The sequence below is a fragment of the Ochlerotatus camptorhynchus genome, unplaced genomic scaffold (genome assembly GCF_037179485.1).
Source record: "Ochlerotatus camptorhynchus isolate MF236.1 unplaced genomic scaffold, CSIRO-AGI_Acam_v1.1 ptg000379l, whole genome shotgun sequence".
Lineage (NCBI taxonomy): Eukaryota > Metazoa > Arthropoda > Insecta > Diptera > Culicidae > Ochlerotatus > Ochlerotatus camptorhynchus.
In genome coordinates this window covers 604,047-630,611 of record NW_027040867.1, presented here as the reverse complement: position 1 = coordinate 630,611, position 26,565 = coordinate 604,047, and the positions used below count along the sequence as shown (strand labels likewise).

At 39.2% G+C, this 26,565-nt stretch overlaps 3 protein-coding genes across 4 annotated transcripts in view; 1 reads left to right on the top strand and 2 right to left on the bottom strand.

Moving 5' to 3' along the window:
- LOC135710353 (uncharacterized) overlaps positions 1 to 26,565 on the bottom strand; it is a 444,976-nt gene that overhangs the window by 133,202 nt on the left and 285,209 nt on the right. The window lies entirely within an intron of this gene.
- On the top strand, positions 2,399 to 4,292 carry LOC135710326 (male-specific lethal 1 homolog). Its single transcript, XM_065232847.1, has one exon. It carries the CDS (start codon positions 2,569 to 2,571, stop codon positions 4,114 to 4,116), a length of 1,548 nt encoding a protein of 515 aa, XP_065088919.1. The 5' UTR covers positions 2,399 to 2,568; the 3' UTR covers positions 4,117 to 4,292.
- Positions 16,757 to 26,565, bottom strand: part of Ca-Ma2d (Ca[2+] channel Muscle-specific alpha2/delta subunit) — a 28,812-nt gene continuing 19,003 nt past the window's right edge. The window contains exons 7-14 of one of the 2 annotated variants that reach the window (XM_065232885.1): positions 22,707 to 23,182; positions 22,496 to 22,650; positions 21,933 to 22,435; positions 21,631 to 21,873; positions 18,485 to 18,602; positions 18,195 to 18,414; positions 17,922 to 18,135; positions 16,757 to 17,856 (exon numbers count right to left, since the gene is read on the bottom strand). In XM_065232885.1, coding sequence (XP_065088957.1) covers positions 17,743 to 17,856; positions 17,922 to 18,135; positions 18,195 to 18,414; positions 18,485 to 18,602; positions 21,631 to 21,873; positions 21,933 to 22,435; positions 22,496 to 22,650; positions 22,707 to 23,182 — 2,043 coding nt within the window. In that variant the 3' untranslated portion in view covers positions 16,757 to 17,742. The remainder of the gene's footprint in view (positions 17,857 to 17,921; positions 18,136 to 18,194; positions 18,415 to 18,484; positions 18,603 to 21,630; positions 21,874 to 21,932; positions 22,436 to 22,495; positions 22,651 to 22,706; positions 23,183 to 26,565) is intronic. The other variant, XM_065232886.1, reaches the window with a different exon arrangement.

Sequence of the window (26,565 nt, the reverse complement as noted above, 5' to 3'; positions counted from 1 at the left end):
GATCTTGCTGAGCACCAATGCTACCGACGTGCCAGGAAGGCAGCTCACACACCTGGACCCTACCTATCGACCCATCAACTCATGAACCGGGGACCAACGGCTTTACTTCCCATCCGAAGGAAGGCGTGATCAGAGATGTTATGCCTCAGAACATCCCGGCGGCGCCGACTGGGATTGAACCCAGGCCTTCTGGGGGGAGAGGTAATCACGCTTACCACCACACCACCGGCGCCGTTGATGGAACTTCACTGAAAATTTTGAAGTTTTCATTAAGCTCATTACAACCTTTATATAAATAATGTAATGTTTTGTTTTCCTTAATTCTGGCAATTTGAAAATCTTCGATATCTTTAACTTGTAAACGGAATACGAAACTCCAACATTTCATGGATTTGTTTGTAAAGTTGTTTCTTTGAAACTGATTGTCATGCGGTCATGTCTTAAAAACGTTTGCAATAATTGCTGTTGTTGTTGTTTCACAAAAGAATATTTTCAACGCATTAAATAATAGTTTTCTTATAATAACCCTGGAAATTACCCGTTCAAGATTTGGTGACACCCTGTAGATAGAGAAATACGATTAAACGTCTAAAAGCTCTATAGAAGCACAAAACCTTCGAATTGTTCGAAAATTAGAACAAAATATAGGCATCGATTGGACAGATCCTACACACTGCAAGAACACGAAACGAAAATCAATTATTGTATTCTTGTGTTTCACTTATACATATTTGCCAAAACATCAGCCTTATACTTTCCACAAGACAAACCACATAAAAGCTATATGTGACCGCTTATACATTTCATTTGACACATGATCTTCATTAACTTTTTGCAAGGCGTCTGCTTATTAGATGACTTATACATTTTATGAATAATCAGTAATAGAATTTTGCCAAACACACCAAATTTAAATCGCTAAAAATCAGCAACATTTTGCTGATTTTAGACTTGATGAAAGATCAGCAAACGTTCCAGCAAAATAATGCTGCTGAATTTTTCAGAAATTCCAACTTCTGTCAAAATGACAACCTTTTACTGAAAATCAGCAATATTTCTTTACTTATCTTTCAGCAATTCAAAATTCTGACATTTAGCAGATTAAACTATTAAATTCAGTAAATCGAATTTGTTTTCACTATATGAGCTTCCAGCTTCGGTCAAAGATCATTGATACAAATATACGAATAATAAAGATAAAATTTCCAGACTATTTTCCAAGTATTATTTATTAAATTTAACCAGTGTCCGAGCCAGTGTCCTTACCTACATAATTTTATTTATGTTTAGTTTTTTTACCTCTTCCTCTTCCTGCGGTTTGACCAGTGGTGTGCGACTGCAAAAATACTTGAGACTGTGATGCTAACAGTTTGACAGGGACAGTCAAAGGACTGGGTGTTAGTTTATGATAGCTGATTTTTTCGGTTAACGAATTGCTGGATCATGATCAGCAATCCAATGCTTTACTGAAAAACAGCAAACGATATTTTTACCGAAAAAAATCAGCTGTGAAGAGTGATCAACCTTAAAACAAATTCATGCCCCAAAAAAATGTTAAAAATAGTGACTCCGATTACAAAAAAAAAAGGAGACATTTTAGCGACTGGCTAAAAAGTGCCTTGTTCTCGCATACATTTTGACGATTTCACCCATACTTACGTCATGCTCTTTGGACGACCCCTTCCTGTGAACCAACTGACTTCATATGTTGCGAAGGTGTTTAACCGTTTCAGGCGTATGCGTTTGGTATTCCAGGATTGGCCTGATTTGGTCCACCCTAATTATACCTTAAACCACCAACAACAACGTACGATATGCACAGCAAGCAATATTTGGCAACCATGCATCTAATTTCGATCAAAAAAATCGATTATTTGGTTATTCCCATTGTTCAGCTTACCTGTCGAGTTCAACGTGGTTTAGCGTAGCAGATAGAAAATCTCTTCTTTATATTATGAGCAAAAAAATAATTCATACCTGATACTCGATGATTCAAGTTCTCTCATTTCAAGCTCCATCCAGGTATAAATAAAATAGTTGGATACCATCCAGGTATAAATAAAATAGTTGGATACCTATTTATCACGCTTAGAACTAATGTACATTAAATGAATCCTCATCCGAACTGTTTAAACTGCGTCCAGTATTGTGCTTCCGCTCCGTAAGAAAAACGCATAGCCTGTATCAAATACAGATTGGCATGAATTACATCATGTTCATTGTATATCTCATCGCACAACATGATACGGAAATATCGTAAAACGTTCAATTTAAAATTATAAAAACAAAGAAGAACTCCCCTGTCAAGAAACATCGCAAAAACATCGACCGTGTATTGTCAGGCTGACAGCACGGGCCACAGTTGACCAGACGCTGCCTGCTGACAGGTGCCGTCAACGGCTTTCGTTACTGCGTTGTTTTCGGCTTTAGGGAAAAGTTATGTTTCGGCGTGTTTGATCTTGATAAGAAATTTGCAAATCGGTTTAAAGTGAAATTAAATGTTACAGTGAGTCGGTTTTTGTGATCGTGGAAGTAATTTCGATTGCGTAGTTGCACCAGCGAACAACCATGATGATGGAGAACCTGGATCACGTCTATTGCAACACGGCGTCCACCGATGTCGGCAGTAAAGATTCATCCGAGCAGATGAGTTTATACAAGGAGGTTAAACAATTGCAATCCATTCTACTGCTCCACTTGGATCTCATACAGGAGCAAAGTGACCAGATATTGGCCAAAGATAAACTGATCATCAAACTGAAGGATGAAAATGAAATGCTCAAACATCAGCTGGAACTAGTCAACAAGCGGCTGCAGCAGATGAAACACCAGAAGGAGCAACGAGAACTAGGCATTCCAATTAGAAATGTTACTGTTGACAAAGTGTATGAGTACAACAACCGCATAATTCCGAGCATCGTAACGGAGCCGGCTCCGCACGAACATTTGTCAGAACTGAGCGGCACAGTTGAAAATATCAAAAAGGAAATTATCTGCAATGACTATGACAACTTCGATGTTATTTGTCAGGACTTCTCTGGAGAGCTGGAATCAGACATTAAAATCGAGAATAATGAAATTGAAGAGGAGATTTTTCTAAACTACTCAAAATCAGACGATGAATCTGTTCCGTCTAACGACCCTCCAGTGGTTGACATAGCACCGATGACCGTGGAATCCCATCCCAATAGTTGCAGCACACCAAACAGCTATGACGTCATTCCTACGCAGCCATTGGAAAATATAAAATGCGAGAACGAAGTAGAATCCAACAACAGCAGCAACAGCATTGTAAACAACCTTTCGCTACCAGAAGAGCACCATGCTTCTAATTCTGAGATTATTGTTATTAGTGATGAACCGGCAAAAAGTAATTCATACAATCCGATTTGCTCGTCGGGAAATTCGTCCGATGGCAGTTTTATGCGAAAGTCATGCAAATTTATGATGACGTCTAAACCATACATCACCTGCAATTGGAAGGATGAAGCAATCACAAACGATTTGGATCGGCTTCTGGAGAACGAAGCGGCCGAGCTGGAAGTTCCCTGCTGGACAGTGATCGAAGATAATTATGAAAGTGCTTCTAGTTCCAGTGAGATTACTTCGGAAAACATTAGCGAAGAAGTTTACCTGAAACGTCATGCAAAATTTGAAATCGACGAGAGACGGCGCAAAAAGTGGGACGTACAAAGAATTCGTGAGCAAAAAACAATTGAGCGTTTGAAGAAGCGCCACTTGAAGACCGACTTCGATTGTGAACAGAAGAACATCGGTTCCTTTTTTCCGTCGGTGGATTCGATCAAGTACGTGCAAATAACCGAGGACATACCTGTGCAAGCATTTGGAGAACTCATTCCGGCCCTACCGACGAGCAGTTTCAGTCTACCCTGGATGACGACGCATGTTGACACGACAAGTATTACGAACGTTACACCATCCGAACTCGGGCCGGGACCGTTGTTCAGTGCGGCAACTGGTGTGTCAACAGCAACGACTTCCACCAGCACTTCCACGATGCCACACGAGGTCAAAACAAAATTCCTACACCGTATGGGGCCAAATCTCAACATCCAGAAGCAACGGTTTACCAAGCGCATAAAGAAGGAAACATAAACACGCCAGTGGCGGCATTGAGAGGGAACGGTGAAGTGCTTTAACAGAGATCTACTTGAAGTGGTTTGTTCGAATTTGTATGACAAAAGTGAATCCAACAAGAAAGGAATGAAATCCAGTAGGGTTAGGGAGACTTGTGTATAAATACATAATAAAACTATGTAACCTGTAGATAAGTTCTTTTTTATGCTGTTTATCCGAACTTTGACTGAAAATATATATTGGTTGGTAGGTAAGGGGCCATCCATACATTACGTAACATATTATTGATCAATTTCAGACCCCCTCCACCCCTCGTAGCGTATTTTACAATGCCTAATACATGAACTTTAACAACTTCTGCAGACTTCCATCCTCCTTAAAATGCTACGTCATTTATGAATGGTTCCTCACCATTTTTTGGCGCTTAATGAAGTTTTACTTCTTAGTGACGTTTTTGTTTCGGGGGATGTATGTATAGTTAAGACTGTTGCATGCAAGCTTGTATAAAATAAACGAAACAACCTATTTGATCCCACTTGCAGATAGAATTGTTTTGAAAATATAATTTACGAAATAAATATAATTCATGTTTATTTATTTATTTATTTATTACTAGCTGAGTGTGTCCGGCCTTGCTCGGGATTCAATATTAGTTTGAGTTTATGCGTCAATTCAAAAAAGCATGCTATATCTTTCTGTCTCATTTCGATTCAGTAGTTTCCGAGTCTATAAGCACAAACGAAGTGACAGACGCTCCGGCTCGAAAACTTTGGTATCGCACCTGCTATTGCAATTTTTCACTGTACCACATGGCAACACCACTACTACTGGATTGTACCACATGGCAACACTACTAATGGATTGTACCACATGGCAACACTAAATGTACTAGAATGTTTTGGTTCTATCTCTTTCCCTCTACTCTAAACTAAAATGCATAAAAAATGGCAAAATGATACACTCTTTTCACACTGTCAAAGATCATATTGCACACAAATTCAACTATGTTCAAATCAAAACAAAAATACTAGCCCATCTGGTGGCTGATGGCACAAGCTTCTAAGAAAATTCTATTACAGCGATCCACATTATTTTAATTGATTTCTTCGCCAGTTAGTCGTCTGTCACTTTGTTTGTGCTATAAGGGTCAGACAGACAGACAGAAATTCATTTATATATATATAGACTAAAAATTGTTTATCGAAGTTAATTATTATTATTTACCAAAGAAAAATCATATGTATCCAATACAGCTTAACGTAACGCAACGTTTTTATGCATATGATCGTACTACCGTGAGATGACAAGGTGACGTAAATCAATTTAGTTAATTGTTCAGAAAACAGATATTTTTGTTTAACCTCGCAATTACAATGAAAAAGATCACATGATGAAAACAATGCTAAATATATCTCCTTGATAATTTAAACAGCTTTTTAATTTATCGGAATTTTTAAATAGTGGACGTCATTTTTGTGTAGAAATAGTGAAAATTGTTCTCTGTTTCTACGCTGCCTTGCGTCATTTGATCTACATCCTTCCAAAACATATTGTCCTCACGTGAGAAGTGTTTTTGGGAGTTATTAAGGATTTAGAATATGATAAAAAGTGATAGTTAACCATTGTGACATTCACACCACTTTTTCATCTTACAGAAGTGTATCGAAAATAAATGTTATCATCAGCTCAATAATAAAATTAATCAATAATATAAAGTATGATTTATTAACGTTCTTTGGGTGTCAACATTTTGTGACGAATAAGGTTTTAACGGGTCATATTTATAGTCGTTATATTTAAAGTCTGGCGAATAGAATCGCGGGAACCAATTGAACTTTCAAATAGCGGAACCAATCGAGCATAACACAACTAACAACAGAAAAGAGCACATCAGCTTTTGCAAACAAAGCACTTTTCTCGTGAGTCAAAGCTTGCATATGCAAACCAACACCATCATCGGGTTCACAGCAAAAAATAAATTTTAAAATTACATCCAATACACTTCAATCATGTCGAAAATCTCATGTAATTTTTATGGCCACAAAAATATACAAATGTAGTAAAAGCAGCGTAATGTCAGTTCATCCACTATACTAATGATAATGTTGACCTTTTTGGTAAGTAATAGGGAAAATGGCTCTAATGTTGGCCTATGGATCTAAGATTGGGCCCATCGCTAAAAATCTGCTATTTATCAATTTTATCTTTCTTAGGCACTTTGCATTTGTCGCAGTAGATCGTCACTTGCCGGTGCACTTTCATGGTTACAATCGCCGTGGCAGTAGTTTCGTCATACAGATCGACAGGCCGGCATGCTTCGCGTAGTGGCGCTCCCTCATGTCGCGGGGAATCTTTTCCAAACAGCACCGCCTGAAACTTCTGTATACGAATCGATCGGGACATAGGATTTGATGTCACGTTTTTATCTCTTGCTGCCTCTACTGCTCAACCTATTCTTATTAATTTTTTTTTAAACTTCGACATCGATCGGCTTTAGCGGCGCTGGTGGTGTAGTGGTAAGCGTGATTACTTCTCACCCCAGCAGGCCTGGGTTCAATCCCAGTCGGCGTCGCCGGGATGTTCTGAGGCATAACATCTCTGATCACGCCTTCCTTCCGAAGGGAAGTAAAGCCGTTGGTCCCCGGTTCATGAGTTGATGGGTCGATAGGGTAGGGTCCAGGTGTGGGAGCTGCCTCTCTGGCGTTGGTAGCATTGGTGCTCAGCACGGAAAACATGATCGACAGAAAACAAATCAAGGAAAAAAAAATCGATCGGTTTCCAAATTCTGCTGTGTGCGGCGTTTTCGTTTGGCAACTCGAACCGGTTCCGGAGAGGTAAAACATTTTCCGGGACGGGTGCGGGTAGTGGAGCTAACGTTCGTATCGGAGTGGATGTCCCTGTCGAATTGGTTGATTTAACGAGATCATCGTCATCGACAAGTACCAGTTATCAAACTATCCAGTCATCGTGCAGATGAAGTTTTCAACGGAGTAATCTTTTCCACCTAATTTGAAGAGTTTTGCTAGACTCGGATCTTAATTATTTTGTAAGCATGAAATTTTAACAGCTGTTCGAAGTCTCAGAACTTTGAAAGCTTTTTGCTAAATCCTGAATGTTGAATTTCTTGAGAGGAGCCTGAACAAATGTTTATTCTCTGTATTACCTATGTAGAAAATTTCTATATTTCTAGAAATTAACTCTTCATTAGATTATTTTTTAACTATTCGTTTATTTGTTAGGCTCAAATGCCGTTAAACTTTACGGAGTCGAGGTTTATCAAAATACAATAAATCATAGTTACATTCTTTTTCTTTTTCTTATTTTCAATTTGCTCTAAACATATGGCATCAATCCTCTTCTTGCTTTCCTCGATCAATGCACACCGTTCTTCAGGATCATCAATATGCGAAAGATCTGGGATCGTAGATGGGCGCTGCGTATCAAATATCACCACTCACAGAGATCAGGCTGCTATCACTTTCGCTTGAGTCATTTGCGTTCAATTTTTTGGTTGCATTGTTTGTGGTGTCCAAGTCGACTGATCACTGGCGTTTCATTTCGGTTTTGTTGTTTTGCTGTTGGTCTGCATTTGGTATCGATTTCGGGAGCGAGGGCCACTGCTTACTGTTGGCTGCGTTTGATGAAAGTCTGTGTGCGTTGTTGTTGTTCTTGTTCTTGCTGTTAACGTAGTTGTTGTTGGTGCTGCTACTGAGAGTATTGTCTTCGTTTGCTGCTGCTGTTGCTGCTGCTGCTGCTGCTGCTGCTGCTGCTGCTGCAGCCACATCGGAGCAGCGTTGCTTTGGGTGACATTAGCGCTCACAATTGCGACATGTTTTTACTTGGTTTGGGTATGATACCAGTGTAATTTCGCCATCCACGGTAATGAATGACGGGATGGGAAGAATAAGTCTCATTTTTAAAACACGCACTCCATTGCTGAAGCCTGGAAAATAACTCTTCCAAACCTCACTGCGAATTGCTATCACCTCTTCATACTTGCGCATATGGTCGATGATAGCCACATTCTCCATGTCACCTGGGAAATCATGCAAACGTACGTCGACAGCGCTGCTTTCGACATAAATTGGAATGAGATCTTATTTCCCTCATGCTCCATAAAATGCTTCAGGTGATGAGCTTGTTAAAAGCGGTCAGACGGACCTCTTCGCTAGGCCCTCGATCCTTGGTCTAGCCAACGGGGATCACTGAGGGTGGGCTCTACAACAACCTCTTTTGTGGTGGCTTTAGGACCCTTCAGGGTCGGCTGTAGGTAGGATTGTTCGATCAAGGAATTGAAAGCACTTTCTCTCTTGTTAATTAGCTTTTTATTTCGACTTACTGTGTGTGTGTGTATGTGGGTAGTGTCTCACGATGCGGCCGGATGCAAGCACGAAATGCGGGAATGTCGCCTTTGCCTTGACGCTCGGGGTAATACCTACGCCGAATCCAAGAGGGACATTCGTCGTAGAGGATCGTACGCCGGATTGGCGGATCACACTCCTTCAGACGTCGGCGCTAGAAGTCCAATCGCACGCCGGAATGGCGGATAACTTTCTGGACAATTCAGGCGATTAATAATGGGTCCTAAGGAAAGAACGTCCCAGGGTGGGTATTAGGAGGGCTACTGGGTATTTTTTTAACTTTATTCTGTTTTGTGCTATGTCCTTTTACTCCATACCTGATTCCTATTTAACTTCCAAATCAAATTTGATAACGGTGATTTCAAATAAACTTCTTTCTCTTTAACTTTATCTCTGATTTGTTTTTATGGATGATAGCAAACTTTACGCTTCGAAGCTCTGGATAAGAAAGACGCTTATCAAGTTATTACCCGGTAGCTTGACCCTCCTTCTTCTATACCCTTGGTTTATGTTCCCTTTTTGACGTGTCCAGTCCCGGTATCTGTGGCAACTCTTGTTTTCCCTTCTTGGCTCACTTCATACTGTTGTGTAGTGTGTGTTGTGGTGTGAAGTGTATTAACAAATTATGTCCTTATTATTAGCTACTCCGGAGTATTTATCAATTTTTAGCATTAACATTTACTAACATTTATAATTATTTACTTTACTAACCTACTAACAAACAAACATTTAATTAATATGTTACAAAATCTAGGTTAAATAATCTCAACAGTAACAAGCCGAATCGATTCGTCTTTTCCAAGTCTAAGATGTTGAAAAATGGTCTAAGAAACTTTGAAAGTGTTAGAGATTTTTTAAAAGACCTGAAGACCTGGCCGTAGGTTTAGTATCGGTCCAAACATCGAAAAATTATGTAGTAGAAATTTTTTTTCAAAATTTCTTTTCCTAGTCTATCAAATTGTATTTCTTACAAGTCCGGAATCAACAAATTTAGAGAAACTCTATGTCCAAAATCATTCATTTTTGTCTATATTTTAGAAACATTTAAATATTTCTAAGACTGTGAAATTACATTCTTACATATCGTAAATTATTCTAGGTTTTCTTAATTTGTTTGTAATAGAGATCGCAAATTCCTAAGTCCCAGTATTAAACAAAAATATCCAATATCTCTAAAATGTATACCAAAATCATGCTTGGCATACGCAATTTGCTAACAACTTTGCACACAGTTGACAAAATATAGTTCTTTTTGAAGCAGTCGATAGAATTGAGTTTAAGCTTGTTATAGATACGTAAAAAAAGTAGATTTTAATTCTAGTAATAAACTGTATTTGTTTTTGCGTTGTAAAACTGAAGTGAGAAATGCTCACTGCACATCTCGGACTTTAAGTATAAAAATTCATTGGTGTTGATTCAAATGTTAAGCTTCGCCTACTCCTTGCATATCTATAGTTAACGATGATCCTAATCGATCAATTACTTTAAAAAAAAACTAAGGTCAACAACTGAGTGAAAAGTTATTAACAAATGAGCAGTTGGTGTGTACAACTGTGCATGCCAAGCATGACCAGAATCATACGAATATTTTCAACATCCAGATTTTAAAACATAAACGCATGTAATATTGTCTTTCTAAGTGGGATAATTTGTCTTTTTTCAGAATAATGATAATTTTTCTTAGACTACGATCTAGAACAGTTATCTAGGTTCCAGAGATATAAACATTTGTCTATTTTCGAAGTTTTACAGAAGGTTCTATATTCGAGATCTTTAAAATTGCTTGTCTTAAAATTGACAAATTTGTCCTAGACTTTGAGCTTTTCTTTCTGCACCTCAATTTTTCTCAATTTCAAGATTTCCTAATTAATGACTTAAAAATTCCATCGTTCACATCCCGAAATTCATTCAAATAACCAATTCGCGTTCGGAATCTACATTCAACTTAAATGGTTGGTTTCCCAAAAATAGAGACAGGAAATGAGTACTGAGTGAGGAAATGGAGGCTAGAAATTAACCTATTGAAAAATGCTGGTTTGTAAGTTTATAATATTTCTCAAAGCGGGTCGCATTCAACGACAGATCAGAACCACATCTTTCATTTCTTTCCGATCAATAAATGTCACTATTGGTCATTTTTGTACTGTTTTCATCTCACTATTTGGTAACTTTTTTCGTTATTTTAGTCACACGGTTCCCGCGCTGACTGTTCCTTACTTTCTCACTCTAATCAAAATGTACTTCGATGAGTGAGAAAACAGCACCTCGTCAACGCGAGCGAGAACACGGGTTGCCAGATCATTGCACACAAAACCAACTTGAATTAATTCAAAACAAAAATACTAGCGAACTTGGTGGTGAGGGGCGGAAGGTGGACTAAAGTTCTATTACAGAGAACCACATTATTTTAATTAATTTCTTCGGAGAAAGTCGTCTGTCACTTCGTTTGTGCTACTACGGTTACGTGCATGCAAAGAAAACCAAGGCATTGTATGCACAGGTGAAACGGGAACCTTATTTGTACGATGGTGCAAACATTATCACGCATACGGTATGTTAATACCCCGTTCACATTACAGCGTGTATCACGTGATATACGCTGCCTTGCAATGAGCACTCATACATCTAGTTTTCACTGGAAATCCTATGTATAAGTACTCATTGCAAGACAGCCTATATTACGTAATATAGGCTGTAATGTGAACGGGGTATAAGTAAAGTGTAAAATTATGTCAGTAGATAGTGGCATTTCCTACTTTACCGGGAACTGGGGTTGATCCCGGCTCTCTATCTTGGTACGCAAAAGTCTCCGGCCAATGAGACCGCCACCCATCGATTCAGCAGAGTTTTTTTCTTTGCTAATATGTATAACATGTTGACTGAAACCGTTTGGCAGCCGAGATATCAATTTAGTCGTGGTTTTGTCAATTTTTCCCACTGTGCGGTGCCGGTCGAGCATCTTATTTTTGTTACAGTCGGTTAGCATTAGCATATTTTACAAGAGATTCAATTTTATTTGCTCATTTTCGCGTAAAATAATAAATATTTATTTCTTTCTCATTTTTCATTTATTAGCTTTCAGTTAATTTTATTTGAACCTTTGAAAACCTTGAAGTTTTTGGTTTTGTTTGTTTTTTTGTTTAAATGTATGGTATGTATTGTTTATATGGTAAAGCTGGGCGTGACCAGGAATAGCGACAGTAAAGCTTATGGAAATCTCATTTAGATTAGAATCAATGTTTACTCCCAAGCATTATTCCTGAAAGTAGTCTGCACAGCAAAAAATTAATTTTGATATCACATCAAAGTAAATGCACTTCAATCGTGTCAAAAATATTGTGTACAATTACTTGCCAAAAAGGACAAAATTATCATGAATACACTACATGAACTGACGTTACGCTGCTTTTACTGCATTTGTTTATTTTTGTGGCCATAAAAATTACATGACATTTTCGATATGATTGAAATGCATCCTCTTGGATGTAATATTAAAATTTATTTTTTGCTGTGTGACTGAGAATTTGAAAAGAGTCGTGAGTGTCACTAGTATTCAAATCTTATTAAAAATATTCCAAAATTTTGCAATCACTGAACTGGCATTCTACACAAATCAGTCCCATGTTTCAAAAGTTGCTTCTGAGAAAATCGCGAATAATGTTTGGAATCATTTCTGCTCATTGGAAGAAATATACGTAAAAATAAGTTAACGCATTGTTCAAATTTCATCGGAATAAATATGTTTTAGTGAAACAGAAATTACCTTCAATGACATCAGTTAAGCCTATTTTTATACGAACAATATTTAATGGGAATGTTATGCCTAGAAATTTGCAATGAAGTAGGAAATTCTACGCATGCTAGTCCCACTAGAAACTGTTACTTTCAGTGTGCTTTGATGACCACGTTGCGTTTGACGTCTTTACTCTTGTGATTGCATGAGCGTACTTGCGTTCTCCTCAGTTTTGGAAGATCCTGGATAGTTTGTATAGCTCTCCATCATTAAATTATACCAACAATAATTTTGTTGACATTGCTACTTCTATAAAACCATTAACAGTATAAGCATCTCAACAAACTAATGATGAATGCACTATTTACATAGAATATAAACTTCTTAGCATCTTTGATGAAACATTTTCCATTCATGTTAGAGTCTGGTTGGAAGTGGTTCATCACACGCGTAGGGTTTCCCGTCGTTGGTCGTCAATGCCCACAAGCGTTGCATAAATTGCTTGGCAATGGATATTACCGGTCCGGTTAGGCCGAGTGGGTCGTAGATCTGCGCGATGTACGACAGAACGTTTTTTCTCGTGAGCACGGTAGCAGGAACTGGTAGCTGGATACAGAATCGAAAAATATCGGGTTTCGGTTCCCAGATCAGTCCGAGAGTAGCCAGAACTGCAATGTGTGACGACTTGAAACAATTCCAACAAAGTCGCTTCTGGGAGATCAACTCTCGTCGTTGCCCAATGGTCATCCCTTGGAATTTAGGGCATTGGAACAATAGATGCCTGTCAGAGCATGCAATGGTTGGTGGATTTGAACGCGAACTGGTAGTAGCGGTGTTGGCAACCGCTTTCGAAGTTGGTAGCTTCTTGTTGAATATGTCCCGACAACCTTGACCGGTGCTGATTGAGCCCGATGCTGGATCTCCGATGACACTGTTTGTAGAATTCGGACCCGCTGGTAGAGGAACTCGATCCACGCTTCGTACCCAATGTTCTCTGATTTAGCTGCATGCTCTTCCCACTTGGAAAAAAAATCCGTTCCCGAAAACGGGAACGGACCGTGAACTAAAAGTCACGGCCAACTATCCAGAACAAAATTTTCTCAAATATACACCGTGAACTCTGGTTCACGGCTGTGGTTCACGAATATGGGAACTCTTTTTTCCCCGTGCAGGCTCTCAGAGTAGTTGAATCCAGTTTGTAGGACAGCATGCAGACCAGTGGGATGTCCCACGTTTCAACCAACTCACCGAGCTTTGCCAGTGCCTTGACGTGGCGTTGGAAGTCATCTACAAGACTATGCAGATCCTGTGCTGATTCCTTCCGGATTGGAGCGTGATCATGCAGTGTACGATACAACTGCTTCTTGAAGAAGCGTTTATTATCATAACGCTTGAGGAGGGCCTCCCAGGTGGTGGCGCAATTAGCTGCCACAATATCCACCGTCTCGTAAGGCATACGTGCCTCGCCCTCTAACGACTGGAGAAGAAACTGCAGTTTTGCCACCAGTGGAATTTCTTGGACGTCGTGCACCATCGACTTAAAATGTCACGAAATCCGAGCCACCGTGAATAGTCGCCATCAAACTTCGGCAGATCTATTTTAGGTAGCCGTCAATGGAAGCTAGTCGGTTGCTGCTGGACAGCATTTTTGGGGATCGTGGAGTTCAGATCGAGCAATCTTCTGTTCATCAACCATCCTTCGTTGCACAATACCGAGATTCGGATTCCCGTCGTTCCTGCAAGTGCTTAACCAACGGGGCGTCTCCATTGTCCATCTTCTCGATTTTTGACTGAACCTTCACACAGTCATGGACGGCTTGGTCCAGTAACTCCAACCACACCGGAATTTGAGGGAAATCACGATCCTCTTCATAGTTCTTCACGAAAGCTTCGATCGTTTCAAGCGTGGAAAATAGCGACGGCCGAATCGTGAACTTCTCCTTCAATTTCTTCTCCTTCAATTTCTTCTCCTTCGCCATCTTGGTGGCCATTTCCCAACGAAGTCGTTATCCGAACGGTGGTACTTACGCAATACGAACCGCACTTGCGACGACACGTGGGTGCGACGGCACGTGATAAATCCTTCCCGTATCGAATTGAAACTCCTTCCCGACGCGTCCCGGAATCGAACGATTATTTCCTTCCCATCGCGGGTCACGATCGCGGAAACGAGACGAAGAATCCTTCCCGACGCGGACGTATAGGCCACCAAGGAATATTGAGCACCACTAACCACCAACTTCAACCGAAAGTCACTCAACACACGTGCTCGTGCAACGTGTCCACAGTCAATCTAAATCGAACTTAGTTTTCCCCGATGTACGTTTTCCGAACTACGACATTTGAGGAAAAATCGCGAAAACTATCCACCAACAGTTATTGTTCTTTGCGGTGCCGGTGGTGTAGTGGTAAGCGTGATTACCTCTCACCCCAGCAGGCCTGGGTTCAATCCCAGGGGGCACCGCCGGGATGTTCTGAGACATAACATCTCTGATCACGCCTTCCTTCCGAAGGGAAGTAAAGCCGTTGGTCCCCGGTTCATGAGTTGATGGGTCGATAGGTAGGGTCCAGGTGCGGGAGCTGCCTCCCTGGCGTCGGTAGCATTGGTGCTCAGCACGGAAAACAAGATCGACGGAAAACAAATCAAGGAAAAAAAAAAAGTTATTGTTCTTCTTGCCGCTCACGGTCGATCACCTCACAAAGGTTCACTATCAAGGCTTCAAAAAATGGCAAAGCAAGCTGCTTTGTTAACTGCCACCAACAATCGAACGATTTAACAATGCCGACTTGGCTTGGCTTGGCCTGCACGTACAAAATGGCTATCGTTCACCTTCACACCGTACTGGCTTGTTCCTGCCAACGTGGCCACAGATCACTTTCTGGTCCCGGAATGTCCTTCGTATCCGGTTCAAAGGACCAATGTTCAGGCGATACACCCGGAATGCCGATACGAATACTTTCTTAATGGCACTTGGCCTCTGGGCTAAGAACGCGTTCCACACTGGCACGAAACTTCGTAGCACACGGGTAACCCGACGAGTAAGAAGGGGGAATTTCGGACCGCGTACAGAATGTGTTGTTCTGTCTGACACTTTTATTGTGGTCGAGATGTTGATCGTAACTGATCCGTCTCCTACGTAAGATCCACTTTTCCCTATATCCCTAATTCTATACTATACATTCTTTGTGATCAGTTATCGTTGGTTTCGAACTATATCGTATTATCGCTCATAGCACTTATCTCTTGTGTACTTCCAGTATATAAGGATTAGATTTGTTTCAATGTAGGGTTCACTGCTCATAGTGGCCGTAGTTTAAATATAAGTAGCAGTGAACTCATTTGCATGGTAAATATAATTGTATCTTGTTTATCTAATTAATAATTTAAATAGTGATTGTGTAGGTATCAACAAATTCATAAAGTAATTTAGGTTATCAAAACAATACAACGGCATAAGCCGTAACAATCTTGTTCTACTTCTTAGCAAGAAAAACGTAGGCCTAAAGGAAATTGTGCTTAATCATTTTGAGTCCGACCATTGATTTATGGCGGTTGACATACTGTAGACAAAAGATCAATACGTCACACGATCGTTGACCGTGGGCTTCGATGATTTCAAGAAATACTTTGGAAGAGTTGACATGCACTTGCAAATTTCTTCCGTACGGAGTTGATCTTAATACTACGTATTATTATATTATATAAGGGGCCTTTCATGAAACACGTAGACACTATAAGGGGAAGGTGGGGGTGATGAGTGTCTATGTAAGTGATGCCTGCCCTTAACGCGCAGAATGCAATCGATGAAAAGTGTCAAAATGAGAACACCTGGAATGTCGTCAGCAGGGCAGTAACGTAAATACTATCGGAACTGTATCGAAAGTTGAGAGGCGATCAGTGAACTAGCCTCACTAGCCAACTGAGCGAAAGAGAGGTGCATGACCTAAGCTCAATATTGTCGTTCTAGCTGAAACCTGGAAAAACCCACTAGCGAAAATCGATTTTACTCACGTTCTATACATATTGTCGGAAGTAGCGCAACATTGTGCGATTACAGCGCACTTCTTCCGCCGACACTGTTATGCATAGTGTACATAGTACATAGTATAGAACGTGAGTAAAATCGATTTTCGCTAGTGGATTTTACCAGTTTTAAACTGAAACGGCAATAGTATAAAGAATGTAATAGGTAGGACTGCGTCATACACAGCAAAAAAATAATTTTGATATCACGTCAAAGTGGATGCACTACAATCATGTCGAAAATATGGTGTAATATTACTTGCTAAAAAGGACAAAATTATCATTAATACAATGCATGAACTGACATTACGCTGCTTTTACTGCATTTGTTTATTTATGTGGTCATAAAAATTACATGAAATTTTCGACATGATTGTAGTGCATCCACTTTGATGTGATATCAAAATTATTTTTTTGCTGTGTACAATTCTAACACGTCGCTTGGAACCTACAATATGGACGGAAGTGTGATATTTTCAAATTAATATGTGAAGTAGTGAAACTAAATTATCAACAATTTAATATCAATATGGAGCGATAAGTCATTCCTCATGTTACAAAAATATATGTTCAACTTAAACATATCTCAATGATTGCGTTAACTGATACTACATTCCATTACAAATGATGACACTAGTAAGAAAGATACTACAGCTGTACCTAGTTCAGTTTACTAACTATTGCATACCGAATTCTTTTTTCTCGTGAACTGCAATCTTGGATGACACAATCAATTGCGAGCTATGTGTCTTTTTTCGGTTGTCATATAACAATTTACTAAACATCAGGATCCGGATTCTTCGACTACAATTGACTATAAACGAATCCATTTGATTGAAAACATGAAACAATTTATTTGTTCGCACAAATCAACTATCCTTTGAGTTGCATCTTCAGTTTTTCGGTAACAATTTTATATCAAAAATAAAAACAACATTGTCATGTGCAATCACACCGTATTTGAGTATTGATTGATTGAGGTTCTGTTTATTCCGTTTGTGTTGCCGTTACTTAAAAGAGTGCAGCTCGCGTTAGAAGGAATGATAAACCACTCGTGTTAAAGACAAATTCGAGTTCAGTGGGTCGCGATCTTTTCGGTTGGTGTTCGAAATGTACATATATGTTCTTTAACGTTGAAATGTTTGTGTGTGTGTGTGTGTGTCTCGAAAATGCGTTAAATGAATGGTGGGCGGAAAATGGTTGGTTCTGATCTTGGCAGAATTGTGGACGCATGTGGAAGAGTTTGAAAGATTGACTCGTCCTGATTGTATAGATTTCAAGGGTCCTAACCTGTATGTGCATTCTTCTAAAACAATAAGTTCATAACAATTTTGCCTCTCTCTCTGACATTCCATTTGAAACAGAGGGGTTGCGAAAAAATCACGCTCGTTAATTTTCAGTAAAAAAGTTTTTTCTTCATTTCAACTACAGGTATATGCTTTCTCGAAAATTGTTTCCTCTATTCCTACAACGTAAAAAGACTTTGGTTTGTCCTAGAGTATCGAGTTCCACTGCTAAGTTTTCAATTAGACTATCTTTTGGGCACATCGATATAACAACAGTGATACTAGAGACGATATCACTACAGTCAGTTGAATTGTTGGCTTGGAGGCTTCGCCACATTGAGCCACTATATTCTCCTGTAAGGGATCAGAAACATATGAATTAGCACAATCATCAACTGCACAACTGCCCAAAAACTCACATCTGGATGCTCAGTGTAGCACTCCTCCAGCCTTCGGCGGGGTAAAAAGTTTAACCTGGTTTTCACGCACGGAAGCTCCTCGGTGGCATTATAAGCGATGACATGAGGAGCCGCTGACAGGATAACGTGATCCGATGGGTGCTCATTATCCACGATGATCATCAAAAGGTTGGACCGGGGAACTCGTTTAGCAAAATATGGCCGATGCAGCAGTCTGTAGAATGAAAAAGGATTAGTTACAACCATACGCTTTAATTTAACGGAAAATCTTACTCCATCGGATTCACCGGTTCTGACTCGTAGAAGAATCCGTCTCCCTTGATGAACTTGTCCTGCTGCATGACATACACATTCGACTTTTTATCACATGATTGGTACACGGTTTCTGTTTTGATTTCTTTTGGTCGATTGAAGTATTCCTCTTCTTCGTCTACATGGGGTTTTTTGGGCTTCGCGCGTGAAATATCTCCATAGTCCGAGTCTTCGTATTCCACTGTAGGCAAAGAGTTGAGTTGTAAAATTATGTTTATAAGCAGAAGAAAGTACATTAGCAGAAACGGTACCTCCAGCATCATAATAGTCGGGACTAGGAATACCATGAACCCAGAAGTCGAACCTGGATAACGCGATGAAGAATTCTGCAATCAACCAGTTGATTCCGAGCGTCAACACTTTCAGGGGCTGTAAAGAGAGTAAACCTTGCAGGTATTGTAAAGACGGACACGGAATAACCTTCAAATATTGTCGATAGGGGGTAAATTAGGGGGTCCTTGGACTTTCCCAAGTAATATTGCATGTTTTATCGAGGTTTTAAAGCATTCTAATCATAGTCTACAGAATCCTCATAAAGCCTCAATTGTTACTTGGATTGTTTAATCTCAGGAATCAGGTTGTTTATCCGCCGTATTTTCAAACCTTGTCGTTTGTAAACAAAATGTTGTGTTTTTACCGCATTGTTACAAATGTGTGCACTCAAGGACTTTGTTTACCCCCAGACGATATAAGGTAAAGGTATTGCCAAAGTATATATTTCTCCTAGTATATTTGAAGCAAAATGGAAATGGACTTATGTTAGACAACTGATTGGTTCTATAGTTGGATTATCCAATGTACCTTTTGAGTAAGTGAGGTTTCAGTAGAGCTTTACTACTAGCTACCAGACGGGTCGTAATCAGTGGTTCCATAGTATATTTAGAGCTGGTATCTCACTGATTTTTAATATGTTCGCCCCCGCTCACATTGTTCTCACATTGCACAGCAACATCTTATATGGACATGCTTTCCAGAAATAACATATTAAGGAAGTTCATGTGCACACTAGCGCCGCGTAGTAAGAGAGTTCTTAAATAATATGACTACCATCCGAAAGGACTTGGTCACTTGAACAACTTTGCTCAAGACAGTAACTTTCTAGATGGCCAGGATCACGAAATATTCTATGTTGGACCTAAGATCCATATATTATAACGCCCGTCATAAGTAACATAAAAGTGAAGCGCCTCTAGCGGTGTAGTTCCCAATTAAACCTGGATCCAATGACACAGGCTTGTTGGTCTATCCCAGTAAAACATATTTGTCGAAGACAGTATAGCTTTATATATTGAAACAAATGAGATAATCCACCACAGCCCCTAAGAGATGAACTAGCCTTAGGCTAAAAATCTCTAAAATAAAGATTAAAAAAAAAACCACAGCCCCTATTAGTGAAAATCCCATAGCCCGACAATAAGGATCCGGCAATAAGGGATACCGACAATAAGGAATCCGGCAATAAGGATTCCTGACTGTACATAGGGTAGAGCGCTACTTCGTCGTAATCGCCCATTTCAGTTCTATCAATTTGTGCACGGTGAAATGATTGACATTATTGATCTTTTATGATCAATAATGTCAATCATTTCACCGTGCACAACTCAATAATAGGTTTGTTCCAATGCGTTAGTTCATTAGCTACAACATAAATCCTGTAAGAGCGCATTGTATGAATATTTACGCTCATTGTTCGCAAAACAAAAGAAGCGTTCCTAGCGTATCCCCTTTTTCTACGTTTATCCGTGCGACGAAGAAAATCTAATGGCGCTTCAATGCGTTAGGACGGAATTGAAACTCGTGGAACGAATTTAGAATCATGAGGCATTATTAGATGTTAAACAATATCTCCACAATTTGTGACTCTTTATCAAATCCAACTGTACGTATGGAAAGGTGAATAAATTTAGAAGTTATCTTTGAAAGAAATATTCTTTTTTTGTTTAAACTCGTTCAGAAAAGAGAGGTGAAGCGCGGGTTGTGCTTAGTAGGACGGAAATTAGATCAAAACCATATACACTATCGTAAAAATACCAGGATCCATTGGAGTGTAATGGAAGTTTACGCATTTACGAGGATGTTTACGTTTACGATGCGCTTTGTGAAGCCATCGTAAGCCTAAGCCTTCCATGTGAAATGGAAGAGTTGCCAGTCTTCGGTTAAATTCAATAGAAGGTTACGTTAATGAATATTAACATCGCCATTAAAATTCAATATTGCTTGCTGTGTTGATTCAAAGAATTGTCTTAAATAGTTCAAACTTTGACTACTCTTAATTCGGCCCAATGTCCTATTTGGCTTAATGGCCCTATACCGGGAAGTGAGATGATAACTGCAAGAAGATGGCTGCTGGGATAAGTAATAGGAGAGCATGGTTTCGTTGTTGTCAGATATCGAGCAGCCTACTACAGTAATGAAGAATGGTTTTGCAATGGTCTTGTTGCACCAAAGAATACTTAAAACATCCATTTTGATGTAGAATGAGAAAGATTTGGAAATACGGTTATGTAAAGTATGTAATGAAAAAGTCCGATGCGCGACGGGCTGACAAAATCGGTAACTGTAGTATGTGTACCACCATGCTGTGATTCCAGCCTGCGGGAAGCATGTCTACGTCCCATTTTTTAATTAAAAAAAATGCAATGTTGTCGTTTTCTGCTGTGCAGATGTTTTAGAAATAATTTGTCGATGTCACCAGGACCAGCAGATTTGTCATTACTTTTACTCACATAAAATAGGGTGAACGACAGTTTCGGAAAAGCGCTCAATATTGGCAAATCGATGGTTCTATGAACGATGTTGTATCCTCATCATGGAATCCAAGCACAGAATGCAACCAACAATAATGACAAAACGCTTACAAAGACTATCACAGTAACCTCTCTCTGAAATATAGCTTGGTCGGAACGGTGGAAGGAAAATTATATGTATATTGTTTGCAATTATGTTGCAACAAATGCGGTTGACGACATAGCTTGATCGAAAAGGTGAAATGACATAAAAAATCCCCATGTACATAAGTATACCATCTCTTGCGTATGTTGTGAAGAAGCTTGCAAACAATTTGATCTTTTCTTTCTACCGTTTCGATCGAGCTATATTGCAGAGAGAGTTTTTTGCTCATGAAAGAGGATTTTGTCATTATTACTTGCCGTTACTGACAATGCGTTATTATTTTACTCGTCATTTTGTCATTTGGAGATATTTGGTATTCCCTGATCCTAATGCAAAAAAACTTTACCCCGTCACGATAGTTCGTAAAGGTATTATCGAAGTCGTAATTTACCCTACTACTAATTTGATACAATTTCTAAATACGTACATCAACCATAAAAGCCAACATCGAGAAGATATAGATGTGATGGCACTTTGAGCATGAGGTAGCTTTTGGATTACTTACATGCATCAGTGAGAAAGCGTCATTCGGACAAACCCGTTCATGTTCACATAGTCCTTGCAGATCGTATACCGTAATCATGGAAAATATGTCCTTGTCGACCATTGATTGCATGATTGCTCCTTGTATTTCTCCGAAGAACCGCCCGGTGTCGTTGTACGTTTCCGACAAAATAATATAACCATTGTTGTCGATCACGTAACAATCTCGAGTTTCCGAGCTGCAAGTTTCGATACAGCCATCACACTGAAAAAAATATATATAATGTATTTACATTATGTGAATCTTCATCGATTGGAACTTACAGTTGTTTTAGAAGTAATTTCCATAAATCGCTCGAACATAAGTTGGTGTGAAAATTGAAATCCCGTCACACAGCCTGGCGCTTCTAGACCTCCATCCCTCGGGAAAATACCCATAGTTGCGGTGACTTTCAGCTCTTCATCCTCCGGCTCGTCGGTAGCATGCGCCACTGAGTACACAAAACTCTTCGGATCGATCTTGTGTTGCAAAATTGCACTTCTGTACCAGGTCTCATCGATTGCTTTCTTGTGATAATCACCGAATTCGTTGTCCGAATCTACTTCAACTTCCCCGAAAATAAACTGCCACCTAGTCAAACCACTCATGGTTGCTACGAACCGCAATGTGGCATTGTACATATCAATGATTCTACGCTCTCTATCATTCTCAAACTCCCAGTTTCTGTAGCTCGTATTCGTAACCTTTGCATCGAATACCAACAGCTGGACGAGCTCCTTGTTACAATAGTACGCATCATCGTCCAGCGTTTTCCTTCCACAGTTTGCTGAAGCGGCAAAAGAGGGAGTGGAGATTTGAATTATGGGGCAATTTGATTTTTACTCACGTTCGTCACCATCTTTAACGACATCTTCCGCCTCTGGTTCATACTGTTGAAACCACTTCCACTCTGGTGCGTACAGGCGTACCAAAAAGTGGCGCAACTCATCTTCTGGGGTCTTAAACTCGTGTCCCTCCAAGTAATGGTACTTGCAATAGATCCTAAAATACAAACAAATTGCTTCTAAACATAAGACATTTCTGACAATCCATCTTACCAGTCCGGATGCAGCTTCCAGTTTTCACCGACGAAGAAGTCGGAGATGTTCTGACCCATATGTTGGTTTCGTCTTATTTCATCGCCAACCTTAATCCAAGTGTTACCATAATCATGCGGCAATGCCAAACCCAACGAAAACGGAGTGTTCTCCAATGGCTCGAAGTAGTAGTCTTGATATTCCAGCGAAACTCGTCGCATTCCATCGTAATGGAATCTCACCGGAACCTGCAACATCTTGCCGGACTTTGACATGACCAAATTCTCTCGAAGGGCTTCCATTTGTAGGTTCTGCTCACGACCCGTCAAACTGTCATCGGACGCTTCCGTAATATCGTTCAACACCTGCTCAATCTCCGTCAGATCTATACTGTTGTAGTTCTCCTTTAGGCGACCTTTCCAAACTGGCCGAAGGTCTGGATGCATTACTACGTATCCGTTGTTACTCACAATGAAGGAATATCCGTTAACACCAAGCTGCAAGACAAAAATCATCTATTTAGCTTTCAAAATAACACGACGGTGGTAATTTTTACAAAACGATAGATTTTAGAGGATGTTAAGTGAATGATAGCTGAAACTAAGAAGAACGCTCAACCAAACCAATCAATCAAACTTTCAAAGTTACTTACTTAAAAGATATAAGTTCTTAAAGATTTTGCAAAATTCACATGGATCAGATCTTTGGAAATGCGGAGGAATTTATTTCATTGCACAGCATTCGTGTTCACAACATTTATGAGAAATAGAAAAACACACTATTGTTGGCTACATATTGATTATAATTCAACGTTATTACGGTGTTTCGCTGTGAGATCCTTATTCTCGCTAGCACTTCGAAACTTTAAGTGCACAAATATCAGCTTCTACGACACGTACTACAATGACACTGTAACAGCATACATGCAGTAGCAATTTCAGGAGAAATGGGGCACTAATTTCCGGGATTTGTGTAATTGAAAATTAGAGGTGGAAATCATTTAAATTTTAATAAAATGAATTCATCACCGAGAAAGTGAAAGAAAGCGATTGGGTATGGTATGGTTCATCTAGATAAAATTGATAAATAGCTGATTTTTAGCTAAAGGCCCAATCTTAGATCCATAGGCCAACATAAGAGCTATTTCCCCTATTTTTATTTGTTCTTCCGTTATTTTCTCCAGGCTTGGGAATTGATGCGTTTGTCATTAACAGACAAGATAAAAAAAGGTCATCCTGGAATATTCTCGTCAAACAACAATTTCATCCAGTCATGACTCTTTACTCTAGTCTTATGTCACTAACTACTGTTCCCTGTAACAAAGTACGACAACTCACACTCTGAGCTCAACAAAACTTTTTACCCCAAAGCAAACCTCTTCGTTCATGTCCGACTGTATGGGTTCTGTCTCTTTTCTTTCGCCAACGAACCAAATTTAAAATGTCTTTTAAAAAGGAGCATCTCGACAAGAATCCATCCATTCTCAATGCGAAGGCCAGATATAAGAAAAATTGAGAAATACTGTTAAATTCCCTTTAATATTGGTATCTCCGGAATTGGATTCACGACCAAAACCCGTAAATCGACTTCTGACGCCATTTTTAAATCTATGATGGCAGCTCATATGATACCCATAAATATAGATATTTTCGAAATAGATGTTACGTCTAGAGACCGTAAATTGATGTCCAACGCCGTCTTGAAATCGAAGATAGTGGTTTCCGTTTTCAGAAAAAGGGGGAAATACTAATAAATACCCTTAAATATGGGAATTTCCAGAATCGAAGTGCCGTATAGAGACCCGAAATGTATGTCCGTCTCCATTTTGAAATCCAAGATGGCGGCTTCCAGTTTAAGAAAAAGTGGGAAATACGTTTGAATATTCTTCAATTAAATTATTGTCAGTATCATTCACACAGTTAGAATATCAATGTCAGTGCGCAAATGACATTGATATCGTAAAGAGACCACGGATATTCAAAGTTCTGCCTCAAATGTTTCTTGTATTCGCCAGCTAATTGAGTACTGATCTCTTGAAAACTCATCAGTAATATTAAAACAATGCAACGGTAATACAAAAAGTTGATTTATTGAAAAAAAGTAAGATTTTCATCTTTTCCCTAGTGATATTTATATGGATTGTAATATCAAATCCGTACCGCCTCATATTATGCTTGCCCAAAATATCAGTGTCGGAAGTGAAATTCAGGGCTAGACCAATATCTTACGTCAGTTTACATTGTTGACAGCACGCAGCACTGATTATGAAGTCCAAGATGGTGGTTTCCCGTTTCAGAAAAATTGAGAAATACTGTCCAATACCCTTCAATATAGGTATTTTCAGAATCAGGGTGCCGTCTGGAGACCGAAAATTTATGTCCGACGCCATTTTGAAATCCAAAATGGTGGCTTACGGTTTCATAAAAAATGGGAATTGCTGCTGAATACCTACAAATATTTATCAGAGACGATGTTTAATAAGAGACGCGCGGAGAGAATAAAAGTAAATCTGGGTGCACGGCCAACAAAGTTATTTTATCTATTTTTGGCAACCCGAAATTTTGTGTTAGCTTCGAGTGACTTCTAAATTGAGCGAATATCTTAATGTTTCGGTAGTATCGGTATTCAAACGAAGTATTTGAATAATCATTTTTTGGCAACACTGAGTGAAACCAAATATACTGCATTTAAGGGGATATTTTATAGAGCGTTGCGCAAAATTATGCAATCTGCGATTCATGCTTCCTACCCTGTACCTTGTATGAATGAAATCTCGATTTCTTTTTCAAATTAACGTATCTGCTTTTGAAAACAATACATTTGCTCGTGGATATGGCTAACTGGTAGCTTGCCCCGAGGCTCGCCCACGCATGCTAACACAACCGTTGGTGAGCTACCAGTTACGCCAAACCTACGATGAAGTGCATTGTTTACAAAAGCAGGTACGTCCCTTTAAAAAGTAATCGAAAAACTCCCTCGGATACCCCTCACCATCCCTCTCCAACGGGAGAGTTTGGTAAAGAGAGATGATCAAACCGATTTGTACCTTCATAAAATTTTTCCTTGCTCGCTTTCTACTCTCTATATATATATATATTTACAATTTCACACTGCCGTACTCTAACGGAACTATCAACCCTATACTTTCATCTCCATTGTATAAAAAAAATTGTCACTCTAGTCTGTTATTTGAAATTAGCATCTTCAACTAAGAAAAATCCCTTTTTAGACGTTTTTCCCCAAATTCATTATCTTGACATATTACACCGGAAACGCCTTGATCAACATTACAGGGCCTGTGTACATGTTTTTCGTTGCACTGGAGCGCATGTTTCGTGAGAACATAACGAGAATACAGCTGGTGAATAACAATAATATTCCAGCCCGGTTAGCTACCTTGATGATGTATAACTTGATAATAGGTTCAAAATGTTCTGACTTTGTATTCATCAGCAATACAAATCCAGTCGAACGGCGGCTTTGTATTTATTTTTAAATATTTGCTTTTTGATATCGATGTAAATTTAAAAAGAAAATAATCTCAAAATATTTTAATTGTGTTCTATTTGTATTCCAAAATTCAAATCGTCCAATTGCACTTTTCATACGCAAACTTAATTAAAATTATTTATATCTCAAAAATTAAATTTCATCCGCTATTTCAATACTCCTCACGCTTTCCTCGCGAAGCGCTCGTGTTTATTTACATTGCTCGATTGGAACCGCGTTTGACGGTTCGATTGGAACTTTTGGCTTCAGTCTTCGCGCGTATCTTAATAAACATCGTTTCTGATATTTATATTTTCGGAATCAAGATGACGTCTACAGACTCCAGTTTCAAAAAAGTTATAAATACTGTCAAATACCCGTTAATATATAT